This window comes from Patagioenas fasciata, chromosome 2 (assembly GCF_037038585.1).
Source record: "Patagioenas fasciata isolate bPatFas1 chromosome 2, bPatFas1.hap1, whole genome shotgun sequence".
NCBI lineage: Eukaryota > Metazoa > Chordata > Aves > Columbiformes > Columbidae > Patagioenas > Patagioenas fasciata.
The window spans coordinates 9,720,271-9,748,232 of NC_092521.1; the positions used below are offsets into that span (position 1 = coordinate 9,720,271).

At 38.0% G+C, this 27,962-nt stretch overlaps 1 protein-coding gene across 7 annotated transcripts in view; it reads right to left on the reverse strand.

Moving 5' to 3' along the window:
• Positions 1-3,692: 3,692 nt before the first annotated feature.
• Positions 3,693-27,962, reverse strand: part of PHF20L1 (PHD finger protein 20 like 1) — a 54,696-nt gene continuing 30,426 nt past the window's right edge. For 3 of the 7 annotated variants that reach the window (XM_065830015.2, XM_065830017.2, XM_071803785.1), the window contains 10 exons: positions 22,848-23,066; positions 22,591-22,647; positions 21,376-21,480; positions 15,701-15,865; positions 15,139-15,320; positions 13,160-13,259; positions 10,823-11,018; positions 10,035-10,404; positions 7,005-7,170; positions 3,950-5,871 (listed from right to left, as the gene is read on the reverse strand). In XM_065830015.2, the coding sequence (XP_065686087.1) occupies positions 5,729-5,871; positions 7,005-7,170; positions 10,035-10,404; positions 10,823-11,018; positions 13,160-13,259; positions 15,139-15,320; positions 15,701-15,865; positions 21,376-21,480; positions 22,591-22,647; positions 22,848-23,066 (1,703 nt within the window). In that variant the 3' untranslated portion in view covers positions 3,950-5,728. Of the gene's footprint in view, positions 5,872-7,004; positions 7,171-10,034; positions 10,405-10,822; positions 11,019-13,159; positions 13,260-15,138; positions 15,321-15,700; positions 15,866-21,375; positions 21,481-22,590; positions 22,648-22,847; positions 23,067-27,962 lie in introns of all 7 variants that reach the window. The other 4 variants (XM_065830020.2, XM_065830019.2, XM_065830016.2 and 1 more) reach the window with 3 other exon arrangements.

The window sequence follows — 27,962 nt, forward strand, 5'->3', positions numbered from 1 at the left end:
TTGTCATGGCACCGTAGAAAGGCACAAAACTAGAAGCCCCTTTAGTAGGCAGACGTCTGCCCACAAGAAGAGATGCCATCATCGCGTATGTGGTGTTGAATGACAATTGTTGTTCAAGAACCGAGTGCATCGTGAAATCCAGACCCTGAAATTGTTAAATATCAAAGCAGTTGAGGAAAAGGAAAAAATCTAATTACTTTGCCAGACAGCAATTAATTCAGTACTGTATATAATTGACTGAGTGCATAATTTGCCAGCAGGCTAAAACAGAACTGAAGATTCCCTAAAGCTTTGCAATGTGTACAAATAAATGAGTATCAATGACTGCACAGAACTTATTGACTACATGCTAAAAATGCAACTGAAGATTCCCTGAAGCTTTAAAACGTGTCCAAGCACTCACCAGCTCACCAAAAGTCCACTGAACAGGAGCCCAGGCACATAACAATCTCAACAGACCTTTATTGTGAGTAGCAGAACGCAGTCAACATTATTGCTATTATAAAAAAAACAAATCACAGAGGAAAGTATTTTGCTTCTCTCATAGATTTAATAGCAATGCACTGCTGCCTCTCTCGGAGTGTTCAGTGACAATACACTGACGTGGCTATAGCTGAACGCAGGCGGATCTGGCCACTTTCAAAGAATAGGAGGCTGCTGGTGGAAGTAAACAGCAATTGAATTACATTTAGTTATTAAATCCATAGAATGAAGCTGGCACTTCTGCTTACACACAGGTCCAGTGTGTATAGAGGGGAAATTCACTCCTGAATGATTTTTCACGCTAGTTCGTTTCCTCCATACAGTCTCCAATGTTAATTATTTGAGTTGTTCAGGCTGGTGCAGAACGGCTGCCAAACGCACCATCTGCTCTTCGGGCAGTGTATTTTCACCATCGTTACATGCTCCATGCTTGGTTTTTGTATATAAACAGATATACACATAGTGTATAATACTTATTGCTAAAGACAGACCCCAACATCCAGTGCCCAAAACGTAACACGGCGTAATAAAAACCATTACCAAAGTATTTCAAACATCCTCTGTAAAATGATCACCTAAAGCCATATGGACTCAGTACGAGAGAAAACGTGTCAGCTAATGAAATGTGAGAATAGCAATGGGCATTTCAGAAGTGATTAAGCCTCTGACCTTAATAAGCACTCCAAGATTAAGGTGCATGTACTACAACATTTTTAAGCCATAGAAAAGCTATGGTTCCAGTTTTCTAAACTGTCACGGCAAAGCTGGGTCCCAGGTGTAAAAGGCATCGCTGCTGGCAGCCCCTCAACACACCAGCACCTCCACGTAACCACAATGGTGCCGGGCGGCCAACAGGGCCTGAGTGTGGACTTCTTGTCACGAACCTCCCGTTTGCAAAGTCCTTCCCATCGCCTGTTTTCGTTGTTGATTTTTACCTCAAGCTTCAGTTCAGTTCAAGATCTGTTTCATGTCCTTTAAATTTTCAGTGAAGAAAAATAGTTGCAGCTTCCCTTCAAATACAAAGGGAAAATATTCCGCTTCGCAAGCATCAAAATACTTTCATAATTTTACTGTGATGTTCGAGCGACTCTTTTACACCCCAGCCTTCAGTTTGGTAAGAAGTGTTGGAGCCCAATAGTGCCATGTGCTGTAATATTCATTCAAGTCTAGTTGTTAGAAGCCAGGTGGAAGCAGATGGAGACGACCACTTGCACAAGACCAGAAGAGGCTTACTAAAATAAAGCAGCAAAAAATATCTGAAGATTATGACTGTGGTACACACCATCGAACCATTCACAGCTCATAGGTATCACAGTGGGGGCTGAGGACAGAACAAACCATTCCTGCAACCACAACCAGAAAGAGCTGGGCACAAAACACAGGAGCGAAACCCTTCAGCGATCACAGATGACAGAAAGCTGAGGAACCAAAGGAGAAACAGATGCAAGCTGCAGAATAAACAGATGAGCATATGTTGAAGCTAAGAGACAGGTGGATGCCTACCATTCTATAGAATGATAGATGATGCCTATAGAATGATTCTATGTCAGCCATACAAGAGGACTGCACCCACAGAACAAGTTTCAACTCTCTGCCACCTAACAACTATGTGAAACCTATCAGGAAATTGCAACTCATCTTCTTTAACTATTTGAAAGAGGACGGCAGGTTGCTGTGGAGGAATTTACAAAGATCTATACATCTAAGGCCAGAATATCCAACATATGGGCACTACTCAACCTACAGCTACCCAAGAAAAGGGTTAGCAGGAAAGAAGCATTTTCCAACCCACTCCCTGCCATATGAGGTACCTCTGGTTTGTAACTGAGCCACAGGCAGCCCCATCGTGTGATACCTGATCACGTCACCACGACTACATGTCATTTATGGCTGTAACGCTGATGTCCTATTGCCATCACTGCAACAGAAAATGCAGAAATCCATAAACAGCTGCCTTTGGTAGTCACAGGAAGGAGGTGGTTTTGAAATGGATCACCCTGATACCTCCATGAAAAACAACAAACCCTCTTGACTAAAAACTGGGCATTTAAAGGCTTTACAATTTCGCCATTTAGTCCTGTGAAATCACAAGAAGTTTCTGTACAGCGGTATTTCCCTTTTATTACTCCTAAGAACTTACAGTAAGACTGCAAATCTAAAAATTCTACCTTTCTGTGCACATGTATCAAAACCAGTCCTTACATGATGGTATTTTTGCCGCAGAGCGGGTCTGCTTCCCTCATACAGCACAAGTAATTGCAATTCACACCCTGATAAGTGTCACAAATCAAATCCATGTGGGCCCCTGGCTTATAGACAGAGGAAGCAGGAAGACAGAGGGACAGTAATGCCTATAGGAAAGGGATTTTGTCAATAAGGCCAACTAGAAGAAATACAGATACGAGCCAGATCGCACTGGGTTGGATTGGCACACGAGCAATCAACTGCAGGTCACATCCTGTGCAAAACATGTTTTTATGGCACTTGACTTGTGTTGAAGAAACTCCAAAAATATCCCAAACCTTTGGATACTTCAGAAACTGAGGTCAAAACTCACATGTTACAAACTAACATCAGAATATGAGAAAACCAACTCAGAAGTTTGGGAAGCATTCCAGCAATACACAATGTATCAAACCAGTTGCCATAAGGACACTGAGATTGTATTTCTTAGAAGCTACAAATGCTTGCATGGATTTCTGTAATAGGTGACTACACAAAAAATGAAGATAAAAGAACACTGAACAGCTTATATGGTTTATCCTGAGGGATAAAATTACACACTCATGTAAATTTAGAGACTATCACACAAAGAGAAGACAAGTTAAAGCTGCAAAGGGCAACTTTGACCTTACGATCTCCTTTTCAGGACACCATTCTTCCATCTCTGCACCAAGAATGAAACCTCCATCCTCTCACCTGGAGTTTTCCAACCACCTCCTCCTTCAGTAACATTTACAATTATATTACACCACATCCGTGCACACATGTTGCATAATATTGCTACAGTGTATGCTGTATAAATTATGTAAATACACTCCACTTTGTTTCAAAGTAATTTCTGGATTTACGCTTATACAGTACACAAAGTACCACATTCAAGGAGATGCAGCAAGTGAATAACATATATAAAAAAGCTTCACATATCCAAAAGCAAGTAGGTCACTCAACTATTCATATTGTTTGAAGCAGTTATTTAAGCATCAAACTATACAACAGAGTATTTTATTTATTAACAGATGCTATAAAAATGTCAACAACTCCTCAGCTCCTTGTGTTCTCTCTGCATTATGAAGTTGCCAATCACAATTCCACAATTAATTCCACGTTACCATACAGCTCTGTAACATCTCCTATAAGCTTGGTGTGGCAAGACTCAATAGCAACCACTCTTTAACAGGGGTTTTACGTTTTGCTTTGGACATCAAGAGCCATAACTCACTTCATCAATGATAAGACAGACGGGAAATGTCAGGGTAGGTTTATTTTAGCAATGAACCAGTCACGCTGTTTTCTTTCCCAATAGCAGTTTTATCACGAAAGTTCAATGCACTGGTTGCGAAGTCTTTCTCACATAATCCATCTTTGGCATGTTTTTCAATGTTATGCATCCTCAAAAGGTTTTTCCAAGGTTTTTTGATGGTCTGTACATTATAACAATCACTTTTTACATTTGTATGTAGATCAGGAAGAAAAGTGGAAAATGTAGAGTATGCAGAATAGTTTTAATAAACAGTTTTACATACAGTACCTTACATATAGAACAGTGTGTTTGCAAATTTAAATAATTTTTGAATGTACAGTGGCTTGTACTCTTATCAAAAGGTAAATTCAAGTTTACTGTCCATCGGTTCTAAAATGCATTTATACAGATAACTAGAACTGATAAACAGATGTGAGGCATAAAACGTTCAAGTATCTTAATGTCATCAGTTAAATAGCCTCCTTTTAACAGTCATATTTTACAAATTTCAAAACCTGTACATACATTATTTTCAATTTTAGAAACTGCTTGTTAAAAGGTAACATTTCATGTTAACCACCAGTTTTAATAGTCTATTGTAATAAAACTAGACATGTGTAGATATAAATGTATATAGTATGTATATATGTACATGTGTTTCTATACACATATACATACACATACGTATGTAGAACTGGGTACAGCGGCAACTTGTAAGCACAGGGAAAGTCCTGGGCTCCAAATCCAGCAAGAGCTAATAGATCAAGTAGGTTGCCTTTGGTTTTGTGATGTTTCATTCACTGAAGGCGAATGATTTTACAAAAACATCATGGGTGACATTATCGTGTGATATTTATTCCAGTGGTTTAGCACATTCACAGCCACAGACAGTTTTGCTGCTCTCGTCATTCCTCATCCCAGCTGAGGATGGTAACGTTTCAGAGGGTCGACACCAGAACTGAACTACCCAGGACAAAAATTGTACCTTGAATCCTGAATACTGCAAGAGAACATAAAAAAATATAAACTAGATACAATTTTGGATGGATTGCTGGTACCAAGTAGGACTTCGGAAAATAAACCCCTTCACGTAAGTCACAAACTCTCATCCCAGTGGTTTTAATATTATTTGGCACATCTGACCACTATTTGCCACTCAAAGGAGCCTAAGGGTGCTGTAATAAGGATTTCTAGTTAAAAAAATACTTTAAAAAGGAGACCATGATCAGCAATTTCTTTCAAAAAAAAAAAAAAAAATCAAAGCAGGTACGTTCATTTTCCTGAACATTCATGAGAGAAGGAAATCATCTAAAAAACTTTCCTTGTAGAGAGGATATAGATCTCTCTGTGTCTATCTTTCACTAGCAAGAGAAAAGGAATTCAATAAAAAAGCAGTTCCCAAGAATTTTTCATCAGTTGACTTCTGCAAGTTCAAAATGTTTTACCAAAGGGTTCAAAACAGTAGCGCTGTTCTTCGCAGAGGTTTCATTGTTTCAGCTTTATCTGCGGGAATTGTCTTGTTTAGCATGTTAAAAATCACATCCACGTTTCTCAGAATGTAATGTATCACATTTTGAAGCTTGGACACGAATATTCAGATTTTCAGTATAACAGATTCCTTAATCTACATTTCCTCTCCTCTCTCTAAAGCTTCAGGCTATTAATGTAATCAGCAAAGAACCAGATAAATGCTCAGCTTGCTGTTATCTTCCTGTCAGTCTTGTGGCTAGTAAGAAAATTCACTGTAAAGAAGCTATTTTTATTTCTTTATTCTTCCTTTTGTCATACAGAGCAAAGCGTTGCTATTTGCTGTACTTTCCCCATGTCAATTAAGAGCTGTTTGATACGTCGCTTGAGCTGAGGCAATCTGGCCAGAGGATCTGGTGGTTCCAGTTCTCCAGTGAAGTCGAGCCAGCTTTCCAGAACTACAGAAGGAAAAGGAAGAAGCTGATTAGAATAAGTCTTCAAGAAACAGTTTTCATGAAAATTTAGCTTTTCTTACTCTGTCTTTTATAAGAAAGGAAAACATCCTGAGGCTGTGATTTTCATTATCCTGAGGCTGTGATTTTTATTTAACAGAAGAAATGTTGATTAAGGAAACAACACTTAATTCCATGTTTCTCTCAAACAAACCAAATATATCTTCTGATTTCAATGTTGCTATAAAAAAGGTACCTGGACACCAATTATACCCTTGGCTAACAATTTACCATCTACACACCTAAAAGAAAACTCAGCTCACAGCTTTCTAGCTCTGACAGTCCTGCAACAGAAAAGGCAAGCCTTAAATGCAAGGTTTGCTTCTGCCACTTTAATAGGCTCCTCTTAACAAGGTCCAGATTACAGAATGGTTTTCCAATCTTCAACAAATGTTTTTCGAGGAATTTCTATGCTTGTAGAGACAGAGAAGGGAAAAGGTCAACTCTGTTAGTTTAGAAATACTGCCTAGCACAAGCAGAAATACTGAAACTGCACAGAGGAATAAGGCAAATTTATTTATCAAAAACTTAAGGGCTCCTATGACTAGACTACAAGCTCCTCTCTTTCTTAATCTCTATGACTGGCAGGTAAATTTATACGCAGTTGATATTTGCTCCCACACTATAATGTCATTCAAGACTGATTAGACTTCTTGAAACTTATTTACTAACACATAGCAAACCAAACTGAAGGTAGAAAGAACACTTTATTTTTTTCCTGAATATTGTCAAGTACTAGAACAATCAGGCCAAAGCCATTTGGGGCATAGAAAAACTGATCAACTTTACAATCAATATCTGGACAAAGACAAGTTAGCTAAGCTTTCTGAAGCCTGCCTAATATCACAAATTTGAGCTAAATTTTCAATGGTCCTGAGTGCTTAAGCTACTTTATTGGGCTTTCAAAACTTGTGGAAGGGGGTGGAGGGATCAAGGATACAAGCCCTGGCTATAATTTTGGGTACCTGAATTTTAACACAACTCTTAAAAATCCATCCTCAGTGCCTGAGATCACCTTCAACACAGCAGTTATGAAAGATGCTGTTACAGGTGTATAAAGTATCTGGAAATGCAGTTACCATCAACTTCTTTTTCAATTAGGTCCATCCTGCTGGTGACTTCGTTCTGTACATTCTCTATGTGGGTGAGGAGGTTTAGCTGCCATTGAAGATGTGTGTCCACTTGTTCTTCTGAGCCTTTTCTTTCATTGCAAACAAACACAGTGTTTCCTTCAGCAGAATTCTTCTTCATAGTAGCAACAGAAAGAAAAAAATAGCCATTTAAGAAGGCTTTTTTTGGTGTGTTTTAATTTCTGGTGTTGATTTCAATACTTGAGTCACATGATAAACTACGCTGGTTTAGAACTGTGCTTCTGTCTACTTGACAACACTCAAAAAGCCACTTACCATGATACATCAGTAGACTAACCCAAACAAAACACACATTCCAAATAAACGAGCACATGTAGCACTGGGAGAGTGAGGCAAGAGGTAAAGTTTACCAGCTTAAGCACTTTGTTCCATGCAGTAAGACAGCATTTCTGTGCCCTTTTTCTATAAATTATGAGTTAAATCATGAAGTGCTGAACTATATTGCTCTAGCACCACTGAAAATGTGCAAAACTCTAAGATATGTTTCAAATTTAGAATGAAAGAAAACTCCTTAAAACGCAGTAATATCCAAGATGTAAACAGTTACTATTTTACACAAATAAATGCCAGAGAAAGGAGTGACTTTTATTGCATTAATACAGTTCTCTAATGAAGTGCTCAGCTGATTTTTCTTGCCACATCACATAACAATAGATTTAACAGCATTTATTTCTTAAATTATTTCTCCCTCCAACTAAGAATCAGAAGGGTGAGGAGAGAGGGGAAGAAGAAATTAGGGACTGATGGATTTAAAGTTACTTCTTAAGCAAAAAAGTAACTGTTTAAGACTTAAATTAAGAAAAATTCTTCGACTGACCTGCTGGCAGCTTTTTGAGCGAGTTCTGGAGGACGAGTATTGTTAAAACTCAAAATATTCACTAAAGGAGTCACTAAAGTTATTTCCCAAAGACAGATTATAAAAGTCATAAAAGCCTCTGAACTCTAACACCTTTCAGATAAAATCTCTCATCTCTCAAGACATCAGGTTTGCATCCACAAACCGCTAATAATCTTTCAAAAGGATATTTCCAATGTAAATAATAAATATCCTATTTCTTACAGTTTTCAGATCCTCTGTTAAACCACGAAAGAACAACACAGTTTTTTCCTTGCCATATGAGACCCCAAGTCCATAATTCTAAACCCAAGATCATCTGTCAGGTGAATCTTTTAGACACCCACTGCAGTAAGTTAGAGAAAAATCTTAAAGCTAAACAACACCACATTCATTTTTTCCTTTTATTTCCTTTCCTTTTATTCAAATGGCTAGTAAATGCTGCTTGAAAAATAAAGCAGAAGGTGAAACACGTCCTCCTCTAAGCTAAGAGATCCATGTAGGCAATGAGGGAGTGCTGGTAAAAAAAGCAGAGTACAGGACCCAGGTTGTGAAGAAATAAAGGGGAAGTTCAGGTGGGGGAGGTTGGTGCTTTCAGAAGTACAAACAACTAAATACATTTTAAAGATGATGCACAGTCCAGAAAGGGACTTGGTAATAGTCAATCTGAACACTGTTTATAAGAGAAAAGATGATATTCAGACATTTAGATTAGTATAAGGTGAAACAGTATGGAAAAACAGAATATTCAAGGCTCTTCAGGGCACTAGAAGGTAGAATCCAAAGCCCAACCCAAACTTTGACAAAAAGAGGTGAAGGTGGCACCTTAAAGAGAAGTCAGGAGAGCCTTTCAATAAGTAGTAGGTCTAGACAGAAAGCCTTATTTCAGACATCAAGGTTGACTATGGGCAACAAGGTGAACTAAGGTGTCCCATAGGAAAGACCACTCTGACACTGCCCCAACCAGATCTCCTCCTGCTTTTAAACAGAGAGGATGTCGCTTTTTAGGCATCTCCGTTTGTCTTTGAAGGAAACATTAGTTTTGTTTTGCTGCTCGCATCTATTTTCTTTTAATTCTAAATATATTTATACTATTTACAATGCCAACTTAGGCTACTGTGGGAAAGAAAGCGTATTGGAAACTGTTGCATGTCTCCATACTACGCAAACTGAGGATAATCATGCAACTTAGCACACAGCTACTTCTAACTATAACAAGCCAAATTTTCCCATTTAGACTATATAGTTTACATGCCAAATTTAAAACTGAAATTAAAAGAAAAAAAGACATGTCTTACTCATTTCTTCCACACCAGAAAGGGGGGTGAGTTGGGTGATTTATTCTCACAAAGTTGATATTGCAGAAAACAGATAAGTTTGGTTTACTTTGATTTTTGCTCAAACAGAACTCTGCATTAAAACCAGACTAATAAGTTTCAGACCTTTTCCACACAGTAATGGATTCAAACCATTAATGCAAAAATGAGAAAGATGTTTAAATAGTCAAATATAAACCTGACTAAAAACCTGTGAAACAAGACTCGAAAGGAGCTGCACATGAGGTGAAATTAGTTGGTCAGTAAATCACCACTTGTGGACAGAATTCTAGGCAGTGTTGCTATTAAAAGAAGAATATGGTACAATAATCAACCCTATTACAAATCTCAGTTAATTAAACAACAACAACACATAGAAAACAGAACTGAGAGGAAAAAGGAAACTTGTCCAGAGAAAAAAGGAAGCTAAGGAAGCTTGTTCATTTTTACTTACCTTGCAAAAAAGAAAACAAAACAAAACACCTAAGTTCTGTTTCAAGATCCTGCATTTTAAGCATAGGATTTCTGTTGTTCTTTTTTCCCAAAGAACTATTGGATTAAGCATAAAACCAGTATTTGCACAGGTAATACTTTAACCACATTTTGCACTTTGTTCACCAACTGGAATGAGTACACTTTACCTGAAACTATTTCAGTGATCCAACTTTGCTTCTAGTGATTTCTGTTGACATATTATTTGATAGAATGTGTTGAGTTATAACAATGAGCATTTTTAAATACTTCCATGTACTTATCTGATTCAACATATTTTTCTAAGAAACTTCCCAGATGAAAAACGATACTTACCTGCTCATTCATGCCATCATCTTTAAACGAATATTGTAAACAGTTTTTACTCTCTGTGTGAAATTCCTGATCTTCCTCAAAACTACTTGTATCTTCATCATCTGAGCTCATAGGGTCAGTGACTGCTTTGCATTCTTGACCAAAACTCTGAGGTTTTTGGTAACTGTGCTCACTTGTGATGTACGTTTCTTCCATCTTCTGGGGTTTAGGGGGTGGCTCTCTATGGTTTTGACTGTGACACGTCCTTTCAGTTGGATTAATGGCATCTGGCAAAGTCACCGATTTTTTCTCTACCCCAACAGTTATTTGTTCCTGTTCTTTTCGCATCCCTGAATAAGCCCAGAGATGAAGGTCTGGGTGATGTTTATTTCTGCATTGAATAAGAGGAAAATAAAGCAAGTTACAGAGAATGCCACTCAGAGCACTGAAAGCATCAAGTATCTGCTTCTGTGACATCATGGCGATTGATAAGCGCCATTATCAAACATGTAAGTAGTCCTCAATCACTTATCAATTTAGGATAAATCCAGAATATCCCTTTAATACAAAATTAACTATAAAATAATAAAAAATAGAAGTCGCAAATAAACCAAATACACAAGATCTCCTCAGGTGCCAAACACCTAACTCCCACTGAAGCTGAGGGTACTCCACATCTTGCATTTGAATTATTTTAACTATTATACAAGAAAGAACTTGAATGTGAGAGAATAATGCAAAAGGAATAACAGTAGTTTCTGCTACCTAAATATATAAAGATGGGGAATAAACCCTGGACAGATACTTACTTTAATATCCCAATCTTCAGTTGAAGTCCATGCAATATTTCAGTCACACCATATACATCTGCCAGCAGGTGATGTGTTGACACAATCTTTTTGGCATTAAGGTGAGAGTAGTTTTCTTTCAAAAAGGATAATCCACACATGTGTCCATTGTTCAGCCAGTCTTTATCATAAAGATATTTGGCACTCCACCTCTGACCTGGGGTAAGCAATAAACAAATTCAGGGCCAGCTAAAGCCACAGCAGAACTGTAATTAAAATTAGAGTGCTATAATCATGTGCTGTACTCTCCTAAATATCTCCTAACGTACACAAAATAATGATTCAAGATCTTGCTATTAAGACATTAAAATTTATTTCTCGTGGATTAAGAGGAAGCACTTAACATTTATGAAAACTAAAATAAACCTGAAATTTCAATGGCATTCGAAACAAAAATCTAATCCCCTTTGCAATCAAAGTACAGGATGTTAAGAACTTTGCTATTACCAAACTGCCAACCTCAAAAAATAAAAGTATAAATTGGTATTTTATTTAAATACTGCAGCTTATTAAAAAAAAAGAAAGAAAACCTAAGTTATTAAGAAAAATGTTACACACTGGGTTCTATATGGATCTCCTCACAACACTTTTTTGTTTGTTTCTGAAAGACAAATATTTGTTTCAATAGCGAAGTCAATTATCTATGTATTAGAAGGCAGGAGAAGGCTTCAAGAAAAGCAGACGTTTCAAAGTTCGCTGACAGCAAAGTTCTTATGGTCTCCTTTGTGGTGCCTTTTACCCGACACAATATTGATGTAAATGTGCCTTAGCTTTCCAAGGCTACGGCAACATCTACAACAATAACCCCAACAGGCAAAGGGGTATCTAGGTAGTGCTTCTATAGTAACTTAATAACTAAAAAACAAACCAAAACACCTCATAAAAAGAAAAGAAAGAAACAAAACTAGAAATGTATACTGAAAATTATTTCAATATTGTTGTTTGCAATGAGGAACCCAGACAAACAGACTGAGACCGCAATATCTTACACTGCATTTTATATCAGACTATCATCATATACAGAACAAAGAACAGGTTGATGGAAGCCCTTCATACCTTTCAGGAGAATACCCTGTCTATCTCCTTTTTGCCCATTATCCCAATACACTTTAAAATACTGACATTGTGAATGACCTTTTTCTCCTGACACAGAAAGAAAAGAAGGATTGGTTAGGAAGGGAGAGAAGATTAGAAATTAGAGACACAATCTCTGCATAGCAGGGGATAAGGAAGTACCTGGTACAGCGCAGGGAAAGAACACAAGACAAATTAGTTTGTTTTAGTAAGAAAAAGCCTGACTGCTCAAAGAGTACACGACACACAACTACCGAAGGAGGCTCTATAGCACCAATTTACATTCAGATCAGGGCAAATGGAAAAAACCACATCAGTCCAGCTCTATTTTCCTCAATTTTCTTCTCAAAAATAACTAATAAAAAACTGTGCTGTTTTATAACTTTGCAAACAGTTTTCAGAGATTGCTAAATTCAGAAAGAAAGTACATTCAGGTGTGTAGTCTCACACTTGAAACAGCTGGACTGTTGGTTCTTTCACTGGAAGACACATATGTGTGTTTATACTGATTGTCAGGAAAAAATACTAAAACCTTCTTCCAAACTGTGTAGGTTTTCTCCAAATAACTGCTAAGAAAAATGTGTTTATGGACATAATCATTTTTAAATCAACATCATCTTCATCAAATGAGTTCAGTTTAAAAGTCAATAGGCTTTTCCTTGTTCTTACCGTTTCAAATTTATCCTAACAGCCTTAAATGCTGGATGTGCTGTTTGTGCGCTACCATTTACTATATAAAGCATTAGATCGTTTTGTATTTCACATGTTAGTTCCACACCTTTATTTACACAATTCTGGTCAAACAGAAACATAAATTTGCAACTGATATGAAACGACAACCACAGCATATCTGAGTGCACTGTGGTAATGAGTCCTTCTTCATTAAAAAATAAATTAAATAAACAGATGTGATTCCAAGTACAGGCCAAACAAGAATGATTTAGATTGTTCAGACTACAGTGACATGAATAAGTGTTAAGGTTTTGAGGGAATTAAGCTGAAACAACTGAAGTGATGGTAACTAAGATCATGAGTAAGATTTATCATAGTTCAATGCTACTAACAGGAAAGTTTCTGCTCAGCTAAACTTCAAAGCACTTGCACCAAAGAAGTACAACAGTTAACAACAAAAACAGACAAAACTTTGACAATTTAAGCAATGCATAACATTTCTGCTTAAAAATCCCAAGCAGATAGCTGCAGATGGGGGCGGTCTGGGCGTACCTGGTGGATCTCGGCAGATGTAGCAGATGTACTGCTCCGGAATGCTGTCCTCCAGCAGCCCCATGCACACGCTGTGCTGCCAACACAAGCACTCTTCACACTAATATCGGAAAGACAAAAAGGCAAACACTAAAACTGAGATAAGTAGATTCAAAAATCAGAAGCTATTGTATCGTCAAAATGCAGAGAACAGTAGTTTAACTTAAACAGTTGGTATGAGTAAGATTATTTAATTGGGCAATTTGTGTTTGGGTCGGCAAAGACATGAAGCTAAAAAAATAGCTCTAGTTCCGAAAGTCACCTCAACCACAAATTCCAGACTGGAAAAGAAAAAAAAATGACGACGTAATATTTAATAATATTTCATTACAACATTCAGTATTTTAGCACCTAAATATTTAGTAGTGAAACATAAGACAGGGGTATAATATTACAGTAAAGTAGAAAGATAATGTAATACGTTACAGCATAACAGTGAAAAGTAGAAAACTCTTCAGTTTAATTATTTATATTTACAAAGCATCTCTCCAGTGCGCTAGAAAGATGTGTTTTTAATATCGCACCAATGGAAAATCTAAAAGAAAAAGAAAATGAAGAGAAAATGAAAGAGGAGAAACAAGAGAATAGGAGAGCAAAATAGAAGTGGCAAGACATGAAGGCCTAGAAATAGCAAACTGGTTGCTCTCAGTGAGACAAGGCATGAAGAGGAGATAAGCGATCAAAAAATCAGGCTGTCATTGGACTTTTGAAACAGGCAGGAAAAAATACATTTCCCTTTCTTAACTCAACATTTACCTTTGTTCTAACTACCTGTCGGTTTACTACCAAAAGTCTTCTTTGCTTTGATATGCTTTTGAGCATCAACCTATTCAAAAAACTGAAGTCACCTCTCCTCTTGTGACACCGTCACGGCTACAGTTTCCTCTCCTCTCTCCAAAGGTTTCTGCATCAGTCCATTTTTCCATATTATTAGCCTAACTGAACTCCTGCTTAGCTCCTCCAACACAACAGTGCGTTTTCAGTAGTGTGTTCTTCATTTTTAGACCTGTCATTTCTAAAAGACTCCAAGTCCATTAACACAAAACTGTCATACTTGGGTTCTTCAGATCTCAACTAAAAAGGCTCCATATTTTCAACAGAAACATTACCACATTAATAGTTGAATACAAACCTGGTTTTTGAGTGGTGAAAAAAACCACAAGAATTTCATGGCGTTTTTAAAGTTATAACAAGTGAGTTCTTCCTCACTGTTGCTTGTATTGATCTAATCACTATATTATGGATTTTTTAAGAAAAAGACTTGCAATTATTCGTTACTAGATGGGAAATGCTCCCCTCACTGGAGTACAAATAAAGAAGCAGCAGTAGTAGTTGCAATCCATCAGCACCTGAATGCTGTGCACACACTGTATAGATTCTTCTTCCCTTTTTCCTATACTAAGTAAGATTTAAATTCTTTGCAGTTTCTAAAACAAGCCAGTGATTCCTAGTTTGCGAACTGCTGTTCCAAAGATGAAGCACACACATCACACACAGTTACTGATCATATTCATGTCTGTATGGCAAAGATCTTGGATACAGCTGTGGTGCATTTACAGCAAGCAAAGTGATATCTACAAGTGGTACCACAAAGCACAAGGGCAAAACCAGAAGGGTTGGTATAACTGGGATGGGCTGTGGACAGAAGCAGTGATTTGTGTGCAGGAAGGGATACTTAATTCCAAATTTATCAACTAGCTATAGAGAAAAAGGTTACCTTTCCTTACAAACTTGTTCTACATATCCATTTGTTAGAGAAATTCCATCCTAGCATAATAGTTCTGCATAAACTGCAGTCAAACAAAGTGCAGAACACACAAATATTTTGCTTCTCTTTAGAGCTCTCTATATAACCTCAGTCTCCAACACATCCAAAGAGCACCTTCAAGAGCAAGGAATTCACATGGAAAATACAGCCCCCCCCCGCTAAATTTCTTTACCTGAATCATAAAGCCATTTTCTTCATCCAGTTCACAAATGCATCTAACAATTTCATTGAGAGCATCATCTTCATCCTGAGACTCTTCAAAGTTAGTTGAATCAAAATCCTGATTGTATTCATCGCCACTGAGTAACAAACTCTCTGTAGAGGAATCATCCAAGAACTCCACATCTGAAAGGTCTAGTAAAAATAAATACATGTGATATTTTGTGTGCAGAGATACAATACCTTAGAGAGATACAGGTTTTTTTAGCAGTTAATCTTAACCCGCATACAACTAAAATCACTCCCAAACACACTGCTGGTGTATCAGATTTCTTGATGAATTCTGCAAAATGCCTTTAATACCATTTCCGCAGAAGCAGAGCAGCAACACTTATCTAAAGTAAGTAAACTGCAGAACAGCTTGAGCAGCGTAAGCATTTTGATTTCAACAGACGAAGTAGAAATCAGTCACCATATTTATAGCTACAATCCCAAACACAAACCAAGTTATTTCCTTCAAAATTCTCTTAAAGATTTAAACCTACAAATTGAAAGCTGCTGTTCAGCCAACCTACTTTCTCCACTAAGATCAACAGACAAGATAGCTCTTGGATACTGGTATGATGTGTTCTTCTCCGAGAACATGCTGCGCAAAGTCAGAGAGCTGCCCGAGGACCGTGTTAATGGAGATGAGCATCTGTCCAAGAATTCAACAGAACTATCTTCATAATCTGAATAATCTGAAAAAATTAAAAGAAAATAAGTTGCGGTTACAAGAGTAAAGTTTGTGACAAATGCAGAAAAACCTCGAAAACCACACTTATTTTAGTATTCTGCAACATTATGTTTGGAAGTAAAGAACATCAACATTGAGGTATTTGGATGATGAAACTGTAAATAAGAAACAGCAAAAGTTCTTGATAATGCATTTCATAAAAAATTTCCAGGAAGAAACAAAATGAAGTTCAATAGCTAAGACAAGCATTACCCATTTAACTCCCCCTCTTTCCCATCTCTGAACGTACAGAGGAATAATTTTTCCTTTAACATCACACAGTCTTTTATTCCCCACAATTCATCCTGTACCATCTGCTGTCCTTAGAGATGCTGCTGGGAGCTCTCTTTTTGCTTTAGCTCTGTTGGTAGCTCTACCAACAAGTAGTAGTTACCAAGTAACCGCAGCCAGTCCTCAAGGTTAAGTGACAAAGGCTTGTCTGTACACCTGCAGATGTGCACAGGTAGCTCCAAAAAAACCCTCCCTGGATGCTCTCAGGACCATTTCAGGAGCCAGCAGTTGATGATGGGTCAACGGAACCAAAGTGTGTGTGGGTAAATACATAAATATATATACATATATAAATGAACCTAAGTGGTTTGGATAGGAACAAGCATGAGGAATAATAAAGGGAATAAAAAGGGCCAGCCATGCATAGTATGCCAGTCAGTAGACTTTGTCTGGCCATGCCCTGTGTCCGATCAGCACAGTCTGTCCTATCTGTGCTGGCAGAGGTGGTGGAGGTTCCCTCCTTGGAGATATCCAAAAGTTGTCTGGACATGGTCCTGGGCAACTGTCTTGAGATGGCCCTGCTTGGTCAGGGGGCTTGGACCAGAGAACCTCCAGAGGTCCCTTCCAATCTCAGCCGTTCTGTGATTCTTATTAAACCCCATTTCTAACTGTTACCCCAGTGAAAGGCTCTATTTGGTGTGCAGGTGGCAGAGTACCAGCAAATGGAGTCAGACCACGGGTCTAAGGGCCCATGTGTCTGCAGTGCCAGCACCTGGAGAGACTGGAGCACATGACTGAAATACCAACCACCCGAGAGGGATCTCTGGTCACAGAGGCCCATGAGTTCACCCTGCAGCACTCAGAGCCAGTGCTAGTGTCTGACTCTTAGCAGAGACTGAGCTGGACCAGCTGGTGACCAGGTGAAGTGGCCTGGGAGCAGTGGGTGAGTGGATCTGCAAGGGCCAGCTCTGGGGGCAAGTGTGTCTCTAAGGGTGAGAGCCAGGGTGGCTACAGGAATCCGGGGAGTCTTGGCCAAGTCCAGAGGTGTGTGACTGCGCTATGGGCCCTGGGGCTTGTACCTCCAGGTGCCAGCAACTGGGAAGACTGGGATCCATAGGCAGCTACTGGGCAGACAAGTGTCTGAGCTCAGCTGCTGGAGGGATCCACACTGTACACACACACACACACACACACACATATATACACATATATATTCTCACTACTGGACCCTCCGCCCTGCTCAGCCAGAGCTTGTGCCCACTGGTGCTACAGCAGTACTGACATTTATCACAGAATGGTTGGGGTTGGAAGGGACCTCTGGAGATCATCCAGTCCAACCCACTTGCCAAAGCAGGTTCACCAGAGCAGATCACACAGGAAGGTGTCCAGGTGGGTTTGAATGTCTCCAGAGAAGGAGACTCCACAGCCTCTCTGGGCAGCCTGTTTCAGGGCTCTGGTAAAGAAGTTTCCCCTCATATTCAGGTGGAACCTTCATACTGGTACCAGCATGATAAAATTTCCTGTAACATATACTATTCGCAACAGTTTCAAGGAACGTATTCACAAGCCTGTCCTTAAATCATAGTGACTGGAGAGACTGACCCAGGTAACTCATGGAATCATAAATCACAGAACCGTTTGGGGTGGAAGGGACCTTGAAGATCATCTAGTTCCATGCCCCCTACCACAGGCGGGGATACTTTCCAATAGATCAAGTTGCTCAGAGCCCCATTCAGCCTGGCCTTGGACACTCCCAGGGATGGGGCATCTACAACTTCTCTGGGCAGCCAGTTCCAGTGTCTCATCACCCTCACAGTAAAGGACGTCTTTTTAATATGTAACATAAATCTATCCTTTCTATTTAAAACTACAACCTGTTGTGCTACCACTACACTCCTTGAGAGTCCCTCCCCAACCTTCCTTGAGGTCTCTCCTTTTAAATACTAGAACGCTGCTATAAGGACTTCCCAGAGCCTTCTCTCTTCTAGGCTAAACAGCCTCTCAGCCTTTCCTCACAGGGGAGGTTCTCCAGGCCCTGATCATCTTTGTGGCCTCCTCTGGACCCTCTTGAGCAGGTCCATGTCATTCTTATGCTGGTCAAATGGTAAATAAGAGTAGCTATCCACTTACTCCTCTCAAACCTTACTACTTTGAATATAAGTGAGTCATCGTATTTCTACACTTCCATCCTTCTGTAGCAAGCTTTCCTGCTACCACCTGTATCTATGGGTTCCACAATATGTCTCTCTCCTAAATACTTTCCATAAAGCCACTGCTCACACTTACTTTCTCCTTCTGTCAAAACCACACTATCTACCACACTTCCCAAGTATCTTCACTGTACGTGAGTCAACTCCATGACTAGTCGAGTTGATCACTTCATTCTGTATTGCTCTCAACGTCACTGTAACAGAACGGTATAAAAATCAGAAATTACCACCTTCTGTGTTATATGTGTTTTATAGGAAGTCAATCTTGCACATACATACAGCAGAAAAAACCCCATGTTGTTTGCTGTTTTTCTGTTTGGTTGGGTTTTTTTTGTTGTTTTCTTCACTTGTTGTGTGTTTGTTTTTGCGGGGGAAGGGTTGGTTTGTTTGGGGTTTTTTTGTTTGTCTGTTTTAAAGACAAATAATTTTTCAATGGGCCTTTTCAGAGAAAGACACTGGAGACAGAATCTGTCAAAGCCTTTGCAGGGACAGGGGTTGGACTTCATGATCCTTGGGGGTCCCTTCCAACTCAGGCCTTCCTATGATCCTGTATCTTGCTTTTTCCTCCAGTTAAAAAAAGTATCCAAGCAGAATACTTCTGGATTGCCAGAAACAGATTTTCACAAGATGAATTTCCAAAGAATAAAACTCTCAAGTTTTACTCACACTGCTTTTGGCATCTGGATTTAAAGTTTCTATTTGTTGGGCATTGGGAGGTACTTGATTTTCTCCTAATATTTACAAGCATTGGATATGGCCCCTAGAAGTTGCAACCTAACCATGGTACCTCTCCTAAGCTTCTAAGTTTCAAGAGAAGTTGGTAAAAAGAGACTGAAGGAACAAAAAAAACCCCCAAAATTTAAAAGATGAATAGGGTTTGCAAAACATGTTGGAGCTGCATGGAACCAGAGCCAGTGAGAAGGCCCAGACTCTGCTCTCAAGCACAGGCCTCTGAAAAAAGGCAAAATATCACATCCTCAGCTGAAAACCAGTCAGACCAACTCCTCCCAAATCTTCTAAACGCTGCACTGGAGCAGCCTTTTCTGATGATTCATCTAAATGTTGGAATTCAACACCAGAGATGACAGATAACCCCTTGATTTACCTCTTTCTTTGGAAATAAATGAAACAGAAAGCTCGGGGAGATAAATATTTTTATGCCAGTTCTTTTTCAAAGACTTGTACACCAACACTCAATCTGTCATCTGCTCAAAGAACAGAAGAGCTAGAAAACATTTTTCTTACTCTTATCAAACTGTATTGAAAGTGCTGCTGGGGGTTTTCCTGCACGCAAGGGGATGGCACATTGCTTTTGAACATCTTCCTAAAAATGGAACCTAAGGAGAGTATTAATTCACTTCAACATGTTTTAATAATCACAGATGAAGTAGCCAGGACTGCTTAGGGTTTTGTTCTTTTCTTTGACTTTTGAATACTTGGCATTTACCGGTATCTTCTTACAAATACTTAGATGTCTTCCCAGTGCAAGTGAAAAACTCCCAATAACTTTCAGGTAAAGAAAGCAATTGAAGTTTATAGTTTAAAATCATATTACTCCAATATAAAGACAATGAAGTACATTAAACCTATATTATTGCACTTCACATTCAAGTACCACATTCTTTGGGAACATTTTCATGTTATGTCATAAATTCTGGACAGAAACGCACAATCACTTTAGAGATCCACAAGGCATCTTTAAAAGTCTGTGGTCAGAAGCTCAATTTAATGCATGGGGTTTTTCCACATCCTTTTGAGCAAAAATTTCTAGAAACTTGTTTGATATGTTTCACATTGTCACCTTGTCATATTTTAAGAAATTCTAACTGAAGTTATGACAACCAATCTCTAGTAGGTACACTCTCAAGGTACATGTAAGTCAAGTCAATCTGACAGGCATAGAAAGGACAGTCTGTGTTCTCATGTTTAGATTCTGAATATTTAAAGATGTTCTCAAGGAAAAAAGATAAACCAGCAGCAATATAAAAATAAGTAGTATCCTTTTCAGTCCTGAAACACTTTCTGAAGTAAGCAGGTATAATACACAAAAAAACAGGTCAGTCTTTGGCAAGAAGAACAGACAGAATGAGTCTGCATTTGACCATGCTATTATTTTTACTGCCATGATGCTGCAATTAAGCCTGCACTGGATGCAAAACAAAAAGTAAACCAAGGAACCTGTAATGTGATTTCATGGGAGATTAAAAGAACCAAAGCATGTGGAAAAACTGAAGAAATACAAAGAAACTGTAAAAGTGTACTGGTCAGCAGGATAGTTATCTTTTTATAAAGAAGAAAACCCAACATTGTCCAGTTCCACAGAAATCACATCAAGGAGAGTTACAGAAAGGATGGTGCTGGAGCTTTAAACCACACTCTTAGAGAAGTACTTCTCAAACAAGGAGGAAAAGAAAAGCACTAAGTGTTTTGAAAGGATTATTCTGTTTTGTTAAAAAAAGCACAAGCTACCTGAAAAAAACCCCTTATTTTTCTCTTTCTAGGGAATGGAAATATGAGAGAAAAAGACAAAAGTGGGTGATGTGAGCAAAGAATCAGAATTGAGAAGTGAGACACAGACAAATGGAATCACCATGTGTCAAAACAACAGACAAGGCTGTTACAGAGACGCCAACCTCAGCTGTTCAGGATTAACCGGTGGGAGAGGCTGCATTTTATACAGTAAACCATGGAAATATAGCAGCAGACTGGATACGAGAATAATTTCAACGTCCGAGCAAAATAGGTAGGATGTGTACAGAGCTTAAAATGATGAATTTGAAGAGATGAGGAGAGCAAATGTGTCTTTTGAAGAAAGAGAAACATCTATTAAACATCTATGCCTATCATGGAAGGAACGGGCTATAAACACAAAAAACGAGGTCACAGACCTAAGTGTCCTTTTCAACACGTAAAGCCAAAACTTGTTTGAAATTTCTAAAATTTGACATTCATATTATCTAGAAACAAGTTTTAATATCTAATGCCAGAAATACAGAGTGATTTTGCTTATTAAATATATATATATTGTACTTACCATGCTGTTTAGATTTCTTCTTTTTTTTCTTCTTCTTTTTCTGTTTTGATTTATGATCTTTCTCCTTTTTCTCTTTTTTCTCCTTTTCCTTTTCTTTCTTTTTACCTGAAACAAAAATTAAACGTTTTAAAACAGCAGTACCACTCAGAATTACTTGCCTCATTTGGCTTAACCTAAATATTCCAAATCAAGTATCCCAGTTGTCTACTCAGATCAAAATGATTCAGTTAATTTACTTGATATCTTCAGCATGTCTCTTGTTAATTGCTGGTAGAATGGTTCAAAGGAATCTCTCTCAACAAATAACATTTTACCATTTTAAGTATTTCCAAATGGGATATTGTAGTGGAAGAAGATATAGCAAGAGAAAAAGCTTTACGAAGTGCTGAACTCCAAGCTAAAACCAGTCTTAAAAACACATATTAGGTCTGCAGAAAGTCCTTTGAAGGACATTTCAGTATCACAAAACCGCTGATGCTCTCAGCACTTTCTACTACACGACACTGATTCTGGCTAAAACTGATGATACATTTTTTACACTGCAGTTCACTTCTAATCACTGTTGGTACACACATGGTACACACACAAGTACTTTGTCTCTGGGAAATTCTATTTATCCCATTAATTCTCCCCAGACAAAATATATCTCCCAACATTGTCACCCGATCATCATTTTCTAAGCAATCAGTAGTGAGATAAATAATGAGGGAACTGACTTGTTACAGAAAATAAATCTTTATAGTCAGTATCTAAGGGTTATTTCCTGCACAAAAATTGGGATCTTATTATCTTCTTTAGGAATACAGAAACAGCACTTTCACCTCCTGAAAAAACAAGACAGAATTGCTTATGAATTCCTGTACACTCCTAATAATTTTTTTTCTTATTTTAAACACAAGGTAAAATCAAATGCCTTTTAATCTATAATGACAGTATCATTAGTTTAACTTAAAAAAAAATAAAAGCCTTTTTTCAGGCCTTTCAGAGGTACTTCCAAACCCTTGCTATGGACACTTCCATTTTCTCTTGTAAAGCTATTATTCTACTACCAACTTGTCATATGGATAAAAACAGTTTTTAAGACCTAAACAAACAAAAGTAGTGCAGCTGGGCCCAGGAAATATTTTACCCTTCTACATTCGCTCTTTGGAGGTATCAAACATTAGTGATTTTTTTCCTTTTTTTTTCCTAAAAATATTATTACTCTTTACATACCATATGTTGAAGAACTTTTCTCTTCCAGTTTTCCTTTTCTTTCCATTCTCACTGCACCTGCAAATCAAAGGAGAATATATGACATAAGCGCGATGTCTGGCTGATGACCCACTTTCTTGTAAAAGTCATTAGACCGTAAGAAGTCCTAATGGTCCGTAATACAGAAGAAACATACAAACAATAACATTATCTTTAGGGTCACTTTATGATTATTTTTACCATCTAAAGCACTGGAAACAAAAAGTATTGTAGTTTACCAACTTCTGAATGCTTGTCCTTCTCAATCACGTTCTTTAATATTTTCTCCTTCAGACTCTCAGAACATTTCTCCTTTACGGGCACAGAGCACAGTATCTCTGTCCCTTCAGAGCTCACTGATGTGGATGACCTCTTTTTTTTACTATTCCCTTTGGATAACTTTAGACTATTGGTTAAAGGCATTTCCAGATGCAAGGCATGTACATGGGACGAGGGTGCTGAAAACAAGAAGACACATTTACTAGGCATTCATTCCGTAAGGATTGCAGCCAGATCCCTGAAATGTCAAATATGGGTAATAATATCATCACACTCAACATAGAATTCCTGCGTATGAATGCCTAGGTCTTAGTCTTACATACCAGACAATACATGCCACAGAAAGTTGCTTGGTTTGGGGATTTGTACTCACTTTTAATCTACTTGTACTGTTCAAAGTGTATTTGGCTGCTACTTTTGAGCCTTCTTGTTTCCTTTTTGTTTCATTGTAATAGAAACCCATATCAACAGTGAGGGTTAAAGGTGCTGACATGGTCAGTATTGTTACAATTAACATTCTATTTTGTGAACGGAGGAACTAAGCTCTGCTACAACATTTCTAGTGCCACCTATAAAATTTACACTTCTGCTTATTGCATTTTTAATTGATTTTAATAACATTTAAATCACTGTCTTTCGTGTGTATATTTAATTCACATTTGAATTACAGACAAAAATCACGGGATAATTTGTCAGAATTCAGCATCATACACTGACAATTTTTATCTGCACTATTCAGTAAAAGCTTAACTATTTATATTTTTCAACCCTTATCTGATGCAAATTAAGAAATAACATGGCAAAACGAAGCTCAAATTATCATTTCCATTGCTGATCTTTATAATCAAATAGGAAAATGGGATTTTCAAATAAACTAGAATGGAATTTACTTTTAAAGAACATCAAGGTTATTCAAAACTCCGTATTACTGCGTTCACTGATATTGTAAGAGCCTTAAGTTTCATTTAAATGCAATTAGCAAAGTCTATCTTCATCAGACCACGGAGGACATTCCAGGGCCATGCTGAGAACACACTGTAGGAAAATGAAGTTCTGAAAAGTTCTAAGGGGTTCAGCTTTTCCAGTGCCAGCTGCAAACACCTGGAGGCACCATCCACCTTCATTGCCTCTCAACAGAGAAGCCCAACAAAAAAACATGTATAAAAACCAAAGCACATAAAGAACACTGGTGGGTTAAAGCGCTGAACAACAACAAAAAAAAAGGAGTCGTAAAAAATACCTGCTAGTGGTCAAGATTTTAAACAAGGAAAAAATACAAAGCTGATCTTTGCATTTCAAGTGGATTTAGATCGCTGGGATTCTCAGCATCACCACAAAACAGCATCCAAATTATTCCCTTCTTGGGTTTCCTAATTAATGTTTGTCCCTGTTACAGGACTCAAGTGCTTTGCCATCTGTGGTGCAATGAGTATATTTTAGCACGTCAGTAAAAGGAAAAAAAGTGACGCTTGTCCACATCATCATGCTATCAACGTCTTGTCTCATTTCTAAACAGAGCACAAAAGGATCACCCAAATGCACATAATTTGGTTAGGTCACTGCCATTTTGATGAAAAGATGCGAGACTATTCCATCCAAACAATCTCAAGAGGAATTTATTCTCAATATTAGATGAAATACTATTTCATTATTCAAAAGAAACCCTGATCTCAGACGTGCTCTGATCCCGACAGCCACAACACAAACTTCAGCATCTCAATCATTTTCAACATGAGCACATCTGACAAAGTAATCAGCTACTAACTGAAAAACTGTTGGAGAGAACATTGATGATGGGTAGAAATGTGCTACAGTCACATCAATATTCATCTCAATGGCAGAGCTCTCCAAACCGCCTTTCTACAGTAACCAGAAAAATGACTATTATGTCTCTGTACACTGTACACTGTACAATGTTATCCTTGGCTTTTAATTTTATTAAATAGAAATCATTCTAAATTGAGAATCCTAAATTCTCAAATCCTAAATATAGAGCTAGGGCTTGCAAAGTCTAATTTTCAACTGTGCAATCACTATGTCTTACAAGTAACCACAAAATAAGACAATCACAGTCTGAGGGGCAAGTAAATACAGCAAGGAAAAAAAAAATTAGTTTATAAAAAAAAATTCCTTTATGGAAATATTACCATGTATTTTTTAATTGTTACTTGTGATTTTATTCCTGTTGAGGAGCCTCATCAGCCACCTCCCACACAGTGAAGCGTGGGAGCTCTGCATTAACACTGCGCAGAGAGAAAGATGCTTAGAGATCAGACTTGATCACCCACTCACTATGTCATTGTTCTAAGATCAATTTGATCACCAGAAGACAGATTTTGGATTAAAACAAACGCAAACCAAGGCAATTTTCAGTCTGCTTTACGACAGGTGGCCAGTGTCAGCTCAGAATAGGAGGATGCTCCAATACCGACTGTTAGTGGTGCAGCAAATTAAACCAAATTGTATTATGCACGGCAACTTCTTTTGCTGCATGATATTCTATTCCATGCCTTTTGATGCTTCAGCTTTCCTACTAATGGAAATATCAGCATTTGTATTAATATACAATTTAAATCATAATATGACCAGCATAATTCATGGTGCTATCATGATTAATTTTATGGTTTGGATTCCCAGTGCAGAGCGTGAATTCTATACCTAAATGCACTTTACGTATATATAACAGATTAATACCAAATCCTGCACACAATGATCTCTTTATGAAAGATGAGGACATGACAGGTTCTTGGTGCCATCAACTAAGCACCCCAAGAACCAGCTCTGAACTTCAGGGCAGGGACGAGCAGGGCAGACATTGAAATTAGGGAGTAAACCCGACTGTCAAGAGATGTTTGGAGTAAAACAAACACCTCCAAAGTAACAAAAGCTTTACTTCACGAGAGTATAGACACCTCTTCAAAGCAGGGTAACCAATAACACTGGCAGGAGTTTATTAAAAAGCGACCAATCTAAATTTCTGAAAATTTGGTACAACAGTCATTTCTTATTCCCGCTGCACTAAACTTATCAATAAAATGATGCCCAAGTATATTATGTTTTTTCTTGCAGCACAGATGCAAATTTTGCACATACAGTTAACCTAATGTCACCCTACTAGCAAAACCATCTAGACTGAGCTGGAACAGGAAATAATAGCTAATAATAATATTGTTATATTGCTACTAGAAATATTACATTAATATTGTTATATTAGGAAAAGTAACAATATTTTCCTTTAATTTTAAAGCCCAGTTGCTTGCTGATATTTGCTCAATACATAACTGTCAAACTAACCAAATGGTGCAGAGTTATAGAAACCAAGCAAAATTACCACAAGTTTGAAGAAAATTATAGCTACAGAAAGATCTGAACTCCATGGAGTCCAAACTGGACAACTACAGTGTTGTGCAAGTACTCAGACTGACTGTGAATTTAAAGGCTAAGTGAGAAAAAAGGTCAGTTATCTACATTTTAAGAAGTCTGGCAATGGAAAGCAAGGATTCTTAGGTATGTGTGCACAATACCCAGTGATCATAAGCAAAGCAGAACCTCTGGGCAATAATTAAGTCCTGTACAGCGCATGAACTGAAGGAGTTGACCACAGGGTTCTTGCGTTGCCTTTATGGAACAAGTTGTTCATTTTGAAATGTGTCAATACTATGAGTTGCCATTTATGCTTCCGCACTTCAGTGCACCTCACCCCTCCCCTCTGCAAAACACCAAATTAGTGCCTTTTGAATAAGTCATTAAAATGCATCATTTATCAACAATATCCAATTCTTTTTTCAGCTGACTCAACCGATAGCTTCTATCAGAAGTGTAAACTTCCAAAGCCACAAATTGCATCTCTGGGTCTAAAACACTACAGCTATTTTGCAGAAGTAATAGGTCGTTTCAGGTTAAATACTTTTGTTATCTCCATGATTTCTGAAACTACCTAGTTATCTACTTCAAGGATGATGAAGACAGCTTGCCATTGTTTGAACAGGTTCATTAGAAAAGGAATCATAGCGAAAAAGGGTGAATTCTGCGCGTGCTCCTGAAGCATGCAAGAATTTGGTGTTAATTATGTGCGCTTAAGTAATATGACTTGAGAACCTGTGCTATTTCAAAAGTAAAAAGATGCCTTCTGGGCAGAGAACACACAAAAACTATTCAATGGTGTAAAGTAACTCCAGAGGTTTCAAATCCCAACTTAAGCTACACTTTTCTTTTTCTTCTCCTAAGAATGAGACAAACAAGCTTCATGAGTTGGAAGCCTCAGATGAACCCAAAAGACACATGAACTTCAGTTACAGTCCTAGAGATACTATTGACAGAGGCAGTTGACTCCAAAGCTTTCTAGGCAATCCCCAAATTAAAGATATCAAGTTGCTTAGACTGTTCTTTCAGTCCACAAAGCTTATAGCGCCCAAGTGGATGTTAGGCTGCAAATTTCAGAAAACTTCCGACATTTGGAGAAAAAGTCAGTATAAAAGCTCGAGACGGAGTTCTATTGATTGCATGGAGGAAAACTATAATACATGAAAATTAGGAACAAAGCACAGGTCTATCCAGATGGCAAAAACCCCAAAGACAAACCCTGACATATATATAACTCTTAGGATTATGTAGGTCCAAAAAAAGCTCCACTAAAGTGTATCCTCCAGCATGGAATGCAAGTGCTTCCATCTTCCCCTTCTGCACTCAAGTATTAATAGTAATTCCAGAATGGTCTTCGCTGACACAAAGTGTCAAATATTTTTGAGTCATAAATAAAGGTGGCTATAAAGGAAACATTATTTCTTTAATTAGACTCAGCTGTGGCCAAGACCAAGCTCAATAAATGACCAAGTGTACTCATGGACGCTGAGTTTAGAACCAGTTCACTCTAAGTCCAAACCAGTCCCATGACAGAAGTCAGCAAGAAAATAAACACTTCTCAGCATTACTAACTACACATTAAATGATCCAGAAAACATATCAAAAAAACCCAGAAGTTAAATTACTAGTAACTGAAATGAGCTCTAATAAACAAGAAACAGATGGTAGCTGGAAGCTGTTGGGTTTCTTTTATGGTCTTGTTCTATGTGTGG